Source organism: Thunnus maccoyii, chromosome 24 (genome assembly GCF_910596095.1).
Source record: "Thunnus maccoyii chromosome 24, fThuMac1.1, whole genome shotgun sequence".
In the NCBI taxonomy this organism is placed as follows: Eukaryota; Metazoa; Chordata; class Actinopteri; order Scombriformes; family Scombridae; genus Thunnus; species Thunnus maccoyii.
The window spans coordinates 11327978-11336962 of record NC_056556.1 but is presented as its reverse complement, the minus strand read 5'-3'; the positions used below and the strand labels follow the sequence as shown (position 1 = coordinate 11336962).

At 40.3% G+C, this 8985-nt stretch overlaps 1 protein-coding gene across 3 annotated transcripts; it reads right to left on the bottom strand.

Moving 5' to 3' along the window:
• Positions 1-562: 562 nt before the first annotated feature.
• On the bottom strand, positions 563-8910 carry cdadc1 (cytidine and dCMP deaminase domain containing 1). Of its 3 annotated transcripts, none has more exons than XM_042404972.1 (12): positions 8813-8910; positions 8208-8344; positions 7613-7713; positions 7243-7420; positions 5495-5798; positions 4740-4946; positions 4514-4629; positions 4029-4078; positions 3743-3912; positions 3472-3661; positions 2995-3043; positions 563-2888 (listed from the first exon to the last, which is right to left on the bottom strand). In XM_042404972.1, exons 2-12 carry the CDS (start codon positions 8305-8307, stop codon positions 2788-2790), a joined length of 1566 nt encoding a protein of 521 aa, XP_042260906.1. In that variant the 5' UTR covers positions 8308-8344; positions 8813-8910; the 3' UTR covers positions 563-2787. The 3 variants fall into 3 exon arrangements, with proteins under 3 accessions (XP_042260906.1, XP_042260905.1, XP_042260904.1); XM_042404971.1 differs by having other exon boundaries at positions 8208-8368; positions 8813-8885; XM_042404970.1 differs by lacking the exon at positions 8813-8910 and having other exon boundaries at positions 8208-8767.
• Between the last annotated feature and the right edge of the window lie 75 nt (positions 8911-8985).

Sequence of the window (8985 nt, the reverse complement as noted above, 5' to 3'; positions counted from 1 at the left end):
TTTGCTCTGATTTGGATCTGATGTTGGTGTTTAGAATGGAGAGAAGATTCAGAGGTGCCTTTTTTTGGTTTGGTGTGTTTTCCCTTCTTTTATCTTTTTTTTTTTTGTATTTTTCAGTATCTTTCTAGGGGGAGCTTAATTATTATGTTTGAAAAATATGCTCTGGATAGAACATATTTGTTGTGATTAAGCAGTGAACCTCTTAACTCACTATATTTGAGTTATGCTGTCAACATTTTAAACATTTTTTTTTTTTTGCAGCTGATTGGTTGCCAATGCGTACGGACCAGGGTTACAGTTTCACTACGAGTTTGTTGCTAAAGTAGCACTGATTCGATATGTGAATTACAAACTGTGTTGGCTACAAACTTTTCTGGAAACTTGTGACAGAGTGAGGCCAAAGTTGACCTGTAACAGGATTTGGTGGTGAAATGTAACTGTGAAAAAAATCTACATGTAGTTAAAGGACCATAAAATGTGCAAAATCAGTGAGGAGAAAACACTACTTTTAAAGTGGTGTTGGTTTTATAAGTTGATTTAGAAAAAGACGCTGGCACTGAAGTCAGTAAAATTCAGAATTTATTTCCCAATCAGTATTTGATGTGGATCCATTAGGTTACTTTGAGCTTCCACAGGTTTTTTTTTTTTTGTTTAATGGAGTCATTACAAATGAAAAAAGTCTTTGAATTAGGATTTTAACCTTTAATTCTTAATGGTTTTTAAGTAAATTTCAAACTCATGTTTAGCTGTCACATGTTAAATTACAGTGGTCAAACAGAAATAAAGGCAGTGGGGGAGTACAGAAGGCGAACTGCTTATTCTTTTTCTTTTCATTTGGCATAAAATGAAAACATAAAAACAATACCAGCTGTTTTTTGGATGTTAGAAACTGTGACAGTGTTACACATTATCAGAACACGGCTTACAAACAGAATAGAAGATGCAAAAAAAAAAAAATGTAGAGCCAACCAGCTTTTAGATTTATCACTCGAGCCAAACTGTTTTGTTTTTGCCTGTTTTTTCAACTCAAACAATGAACAACTTTGGTCCCCAGCAAAACTTCCATTATCTTCCCGGTGTCCACTTTTCCACATTGATGCTATTGTACCACATTCAAAACAAATAAAAGGATGGGAATGCATGCTTTGTGTTAGTGTGTCTGCTCATTTGTCGTGCTGAGACGGGTGATGTACAGTACAAATACTGATGTTGATCATCCACTCTTAAAGAAACCTATATTTTCTCCATAAATATCAGTTATTATGATGGATACAGTATATTTAAAGGTGTTCGTATCACTGGACATGTTGAGTGGCTCCACAGCTGACAGTCTCTTATATTTACTTGCTTTCTGTATGATCTGGATCTCAGTTACAGACACATTTTATCTGTGTGTTATTGTACTGACACACAAAGACATGACATACAATGATTCAGCATTGTAGAAACATTAAAAACAAATAAACATAATTCCTTAACACTGTGGGTAGATAAATCCAAATAATGACACCAAGTAAAGCTGTGTGATGGAGTTGCTTGTTTTTTAAAGCTGATTTGTGTAGTATTTTTAAACACCTGAACTGATAACCGCTGTGAAATTAATTGTGATAAAAAGAGACCACAGTCAGAAGGTTTGGTAGCTTCTGAGCTTCTTTGCCATTGTTAAAGTCCTCGAAACTAAATCTCATATCTTATAAATCTCCCTTTCACAAAGGAGCCTGTTTGTCTGAGGAAAATAAAAATGTTGGAAGAGATTTTTATCTTTCTTTCAAGCCTGAGATACAAACTGAGTGCATTTTGCTTTTGTTCAAATCGGATTTTAAACAATATAACATATTATATTACATATTATGACGTAAAATCCTACAGTCTGTCTTTCAAGTATTCACACAGCAATGTCCTTCCAAATAAAAATATATATTTTTTTACAGTGTATTCAAGTCTCTCCTGGAGAACAGGAGCTATATCCATCGTAACCTTATATATCGTATGGATGTTTATAAATCCAACACCTTACACCATTTCAATAAACTAGTCATCACTTATGTATATATATATATAAAAAAAATGACATGAACAAATCCATGTATCATAGTTATATATATATAACTATTATAATATTATTTTTGTGGCATCCCTGTTTTTTACCCATTTTCCATTCAGTTCAAATTGTCCACTTTGTCCATGCGTTCTTTACCTCTTCCATCATTCAGTAGAGGCGTCCATCCCTTCTTAGTGGTTTCCCTTTTGAGGTCAGTGTGTTTCTACCGTTGTCAGCTTGTTCTCGTCCCTCTGATGACTGGACGAGTGAAAAACACACAGTAGGAGGAAAGTTTCAGATCACATGTTAAAGAAATACATCCAGGACTTGGCGGACTGTCCTCCAAACTCCCACCGCTAGCAGTTCCTATTTAAAGCAGCCACTGGTTGATCAAATACAGCATTTTGGGAGTAAATTTGACCAATCTTGAACTTAAAACTGCCAGAGTTGGCTGCGTTTTGCTCTTATATCACTCAGCGGGGTGTGACAGGTAACACAGGAGAAATATTAATGTTTATGTCTGTCGATCAGTTTCCCAAAAACTTCAGAAAACTGATTCTGGTCTTGAATGAATGGAAAATAAATGACTTGTAAAATCATGTGTGGCACAGATTTGATTAGCTGTATTTATACAGCCATAAAATATCAAATCTGCAGCACACGAGCTAAAAACATGATTCAGTGGTTTTTGGTTTATCCGTTTATCCGTCAGTCTGTCCGTCCGTCCGTCTTCGTGGGGTCGATGTTCAGCTGACAGGAGTGGAGTCGTGGGATCTGTTGGTGCACAGTTTCTTGTTGCTGTGGCTCTCCTGCTCAGTCTGCCTGCTGTGCTTCCCAACATTACCGTCTGGAACAAAAGACGCCACTGTTAAAATACGAGGTCAGGCTGGTCGTTTTTGCAGCATTTCAAAAACCCAGAACCCAAAATAATCTCCTTGAAAGATTGAACTTACTAGCGAGGTGAGGAGAAGACGCTGAGTGAACTGAGGGACTCCTCTGCCACTGTGAAGACAGAAAAATGTCAGAGTTTCCAAGGTGGTGACATGTTAAAGGTACTTTCTTCCACTGCACCAGCAGCAAGACACAAGAAAGCTGCTGAGTCAGAGAGGATTTCATTATGTAACAGAATAAATCAACATATATCTTCCTTTTCAACAGATTCCCACATTCTAGTGTAGAAAGCTTGAGAATTTCACCTTTTAATGGCTTAAAACTAAATTACCTTTACAAATTTATGTGGTGATTGTTGCTACTTTTTGCTATAGTAAATACAATATAACATGAATTATCTTATCTACATATCTGAACAGAAAGACCTAACCTCTAAAAATGAGCATTTAACAACATAAAATGGTAAAGAAGTATTCACAATTTCATCTTGTTTATTAAACTGTATTTCTGTCTTTTTATCCGTCCCACCGTGTACTCACTATGAACTTGCTGATGCCCTTCAGGCTGCTGAATCGCAGGTAGGAAATGTCTCCCTTGTCCTTGCCCCTGTCCTGGTTGGTAGTGTAGATGTGAGTGATGCCGGCTCCTTTTATCAGAGGGATGCACTCATCACACGGACATTTTGTTACAAACAGCATGGTGGGCACCTCTGGTTTGATATCTCGAGTCCTAAAAGCACCAGGAGGAACATTTTTGTCAAACGCCGTTTAAAAGACACCATCGTATATCCTAAAAAGTGCATGTTCTGACCTGAAGGTGAGGGCGTTCTGCTCTGCGTGGACGATGTATCTGTATTTGCGTCTCTGTCTGTCTTCTTGTTTGTCGTCCATTTGTGGGTACTCTGCGTACTGCGAGCCTGCTGGGTAAGCGTTGTAACCGCAACCCACCAGGTACAGACACCCTGTTCCATCACAGCCAGCCTGGGACAAGAGAGCAGTTCGACAGCGTCAGTGAAGAAGACAATGGAATTACAGCGGCTTTCTACACTGGACATTAAATAGTCACATCTAAGCAATGGCAAGGAAAGTGAGCTCACCGACTGTCCTTTGGCCCAGATGACAGCACCCACACCCACTTTCGGGTCCTCTGGAATGAAAATGACAGACATGAAATGAAGCTGGTGACAAAGCTGGTGTTCAAAATGATTGTGACCTTTAAGCCGGTTATTCAGGAAAATGCCCAGCAGGCATGCATCTGTTGTCTGAACCCTTTAAAGACTTGAGAGTAGCTCACATACAAAAATCTAACTGGTTATCTATGTCTCTTGTAATGTAGGATTATGTGTTAGGCTTCCTCTGGCTAAAATGCTATTTGCTAGACTGCTATTAGAGATGTTTGACTCATTACTTACTCTATCAGATTTCCCTTTGATTGTAGTGTTAGGTATTCAAGTGTCAATTTCAGGATTATCATTATTTTTTAAATAGTTGTTGCTTATAGTGTTTCTCATCTGCTTAAATCTCTTTTTGTTCAGTATGAAACAGGATATGGTCTGATGACAAACAGAAAAAACAACCAGACCTGTTCTATAGGCCAACAGCCTGGCTTGGATGACGCAATGGCGAGCCACCTCCTGGGATATTCCCTCATGACAAGGAGACGGTGAGGACTTGGCCAGTGGTAGCTCAGACTGTTCCCTGGGTCATAGTGACGACACAAACAACAACCATTAACAACTGTGGATGGCGAGTGCATGAAGATTCCCATTCCCAAATGAATATATATAAACATAAGAACTGTTTCTAACCTGTAGAAGCCGTAGTGTTGCTGCGGCACCCCAGCAGCCACTGCAGCCAGAACCTCCACCAGCTCCCTCATGTTGTATCTCAGGTTGGAGAAGTTGGGCTCCACACAGAAGTTCTCCAGACCCATCTGAGTCAAAATTGCCCGGTGTTGCCGAGACGTCCCCACCAGGAACTGTTTGGAGAAATCCTTCAGGTGTCTCGTCCGCTCCCTAGAGAGCAGAAAGAGTTTGAGCTCCAGTCTCACCTTATTCTGATCTAAGTCTATGTGTATTTCATGCAGTTTTGACTATTTAAAATTAATTTGGCTTGTGGGAAAATAAATGTATGGTTTGCAGCCAAAATTATTTTAATCATTTGCATATTTCACATTTCTGTTTCACTGATTTAAGCAAAGACATGATTTCCAACAGAGACGAGGAGAACATGTTTTCCAAAATCCTACTTTTGTCCTCCCCTAGTTTACACTTTCAGTTTCATTTACTCACTGAAATGTCTCCAAAGCGTGTCCTAGTACTGCCAAAATTCAGATGAGAGAAGCTTAGACTTTACATAAATTATATAAATTTACTTTTTTTCCCTTATCTCTCCCTGTTCAACCTGCACCTGATTAGCTAAATCAGTTGTTTTCAGCTGATCAAGAATTTGTGTCTCCCAGGTTGTGACAGGCTGAACACAGCTTGGTTTTTTTCAGGTTGTTTTCAAAGACAGTATTGTGCTGTATTACTGCTGCAGCAACAAAGACAGGCAGTTTGGGTACCTGTTGAAGAGCTCCTCTATGTTCTGCCCGGGTTCATCATCAGTCACTCTCTCCATGAAATCACACTCCCTGGACGTCTCGTCGATAAACTGCGCCAGGCCGGGCGTCAGCGGCTGCAGAAGCACGCAGATGTGGGGACGGCTGTTGGACTTCAGCTTCTCTGTTGCCACGGCATCCAGTGCGGCCTCCTCCGTGATGCAGTCAGCCAGGCTGTGTGAGTGGCAGTTTGAATGGTTTGTAGAGGTGGATCTCAGCATGCTAACCTCAGGGTCTCCAGGCCAGAAGGAGATCTGACTGACTCCAGCTGGAGGAGAGCAAACAGCATCATTAGTTTTATTTCCAGTTAAGTTACTCCCAGTGGAGGTAGAGCCAAGTAGGAGGATAGAAAGACAGTTCCAAGTTCAGCTTATTGCAAATGTCATTTTAAATTCTAATAAAAGTCAGCATGATTGTAACTGACTGCCCTTGGGTTGGCACCTGGACAGCAACTTCTCGTTTAAAAACCATTATAAGTCTTAGGATGTGAAAGTGGGTTCTGGGTGGAGAAAGTAAGCAGGATGGAGTTCACGTCTGCACACAACGATAAAAGTGGAAGAGGCTGCTTACCAAGATAGAGAAGAAAAGTAAACACCTGACAAATTCCTGTATGCTTAGAGACTTAAGAGTCACAAAGCCTAACAAAGGTAAAAGAGCATTTAGGAAGGTGTTACACTGAGATAATAGCAGACATATTGTGATTTAACAAGATTAGATAAGAGGTTTTGAATGCACTGACACTTCATCAGCTGCCAGGAAAGCTGCAGTTACTCTGGCTACGGTTTAGGTTGATGCCTCAACATGACGTATGTTCTGACAGTGAGGGATATGCCCACAAATCAAACAATAGAGGACCGAATGACGCAATAACAAAGCAGGTAATTTGCTTCTGAAAATTCATGCAAAAAATCTGGAGCCAACTGCACCAGCAATTCACATCACTAAATTAAAATGGGTTTCAACCACACAAACTAGTTCTTATGTAGAGATTAGTTGTTACTTTACACCTACTAATTGCCAGACGTAACTGCAAAGTAATCCTGCTTTGATATATTGGTGTCCCTCTGGACAGACACTTTACTCTGTTCGGGGCTCAGTAGTGGAACTCCTTATCCACAAAACTCAGAATGGATCATGATCGAGAACATTTTAAACTGAACAGACTGAAACTGTTTTTAGTCATGGATCAGTCATGTAGCCGTGGATAACCACATGCTCTTCAAAAGGTTTTGTAAGGGATTTTTATTGTATTATTGTTTGAGCTCTGTGTTGTTTCTATGTTTAATCAGACTGAACTGACACTTTGTTTCATTTATTTAATTCAATGTTATATCATGATACATAAAAACTGCTGAACAAACTGGAGGTGTGAGCAGTAATTCAGAGGTTTGTAAGCAGTGCAGCTATCTAGCCAGGGCGTTAGCAGAATAGGTCAGGCTATAAATACTCAAGTATGCAGTATTGGGCGATGCTATGTGTCTCTCTCTATAAAATATAAACACTGAATATTGCACATGAATAAATTAAGTGGTTTTGGTGTAGTTGTACTGTAGCAGAAGTCATACAGTTTGTTGTCACAATGAGCAGAAATACCTCCTACTCTTTGAAGGGTAACCACAGTACTACAAAGAATATCTCTATCATGCAGTTTATTGTTTGCAGTCTACTCATCTGTCTGCCCAACTATCTGAACTCCCTCCGTCTCTCCTCACCGTTGATGATCATCTTGAGGCAGGTAGCGCAGGGTCTCCTGGAGAAATACAGATGACAGTCAGCCAGGTGGGCACTGTGTTGGATGATGGCTGCTTGTCCTGCGTGGAGCTCGGGTCCTGAGCAGTGGAGTCCGACCACCTTGCTGTCCCGCACCACCACCAGACCCATCCCACGGATCTGGAACACAGCAGATTCAAAACTATTACTTAACGGAGAGTAATGCTGGAACTGTAGCTCACTGAGGTTAAATATGTATTGGATCAACTTCAAGTTCTAACCAAAGCTTGGTGTGTTTCATTAAATATGAAAGAACAAGCAAGATGGTCTATCTGTGTGTGTGTGTGTGTGTGTGTGTGTGTGTGCACCAACCCCAGATTGGTCATCCTCCTCAGGTTGCTCTTGGGGGAACAGCTCCAACCACAGACTCAACAAGGTAAACAAGTTTACCTTTGATAGCCGGGGGCCATGACCTGGGGGAGAAACAAAAAGTGTTATCTCGTCCATCCTTTGCAGTCAAAGTAACCTTGTGCAAAGCTGTGATTATACTGTTACACTGTGAGAATATATGTATGATGGAGGAGAGCAGGGATCACGGTTTTGATGGGTTAAACGCTGCACCAGTACGGCTGCTTCCTTGTCTTACAACTGCAATAAAATGAAGGTCACAGCAGCAAAAGCAGGTCCTAACCCATTTATCTGACTATTGTGAGTAAAATTACAGCCCTGACTTATGGCTCATGTTATTTATTTCATCTCAGTTACCCAATTGCCACGTAAAATGTCTAGGAAAAGGTGAAGGACTTGCTTTTAGTGTAAGGAGCTCATCGAGCTGCAGCATAGAGGGGAAACTGGAGCTGGATGCTTTAAAATTATGGCTTTTTAAAATATAATCATATATCAGTTGTTTTGTGACAGGACAGTCAGAATTACAACACGAACTCTTCCTCCATCTGTCTCACCTCACCTTGTACTCTGCTGTCTGTCTGGGTGCTGCTGTCTCTCGTATCTCGACCTGGCCTGGCCCGGCCCGGATCGGCTCGGTTGTTTATCTCGCTTTCTTCCATTCAATCCTCCAGCTAGCAAAGATATCTGGCCCCGGTGCTTTCCGGCAAGACAATAACAACACTGTCAAGATGAAGAGTTCATCCGGAATCAGATATTAACCCGATTTACGACGTCAAGTTCCACTGAAAGACAACGACTATTTCCGGTCACTGCTTTCAGGATAATCAAAATATTCGCAAAAGGAAAAAAAACAAAAGCTGCATTTAGAGCAGGATAAGTAACATTAATAAAATACAGCCCTGTTTTAGGCCCCTTCACTGTACTTTCAAGCCCGTAACTGTTAAGCTTGTTACAACTAGCTAGGTTAAGCTAACATTATGCCAATAACTTAATACCAGTTACATTAGCGTTAGCAAATGCAGTCAGCACTCACGACATCAAGACATCAAACTCATAACCAAACGTTGAACAGACAGAAATACACACACTCATATTCATTAGGCAGTCCAATTTTATTTATATGCTGCCCATACGCTATTAAATCAATTTCAAAGAAAAATGTACCTTCATAAACTGGCTAACTGTCGGTAACTTGACGATAGCTTCCGGCTTGCTTCCGCAAATATCTCTGTCGTCACCAGGTGGGTGGGGCAACGAGGAGTATATTTAGTCGTTTATTTGACATATCATATATTATAAAATAACTGCTGCTTTTATCCAGTTATTATTATTACCAT

Coding starts and splice junctions, on each gene's coding strand:
- cdadc1 (XM_042404972.1), bottom strand. CDS start 8,307: ATGGAAGAAAGCGAGATAAACAACCGAGCCGATCCGGGCCGGGCCAGG. Junction 7,421..7,612: donor AGGAGGATGACCAATCTGGG/GTTGGTGCACAC, acceptor GCTGTGTTCCAG/ATCCGTGGGATGGGTCTGGT. Junction 3,913..4,028: donor TCTGGGCCAAAGGACAGTCG/GTGAGCTCACTT, acceptor CTCTTGTCCCAG/GCTGGCTGTGATGGAACAGG.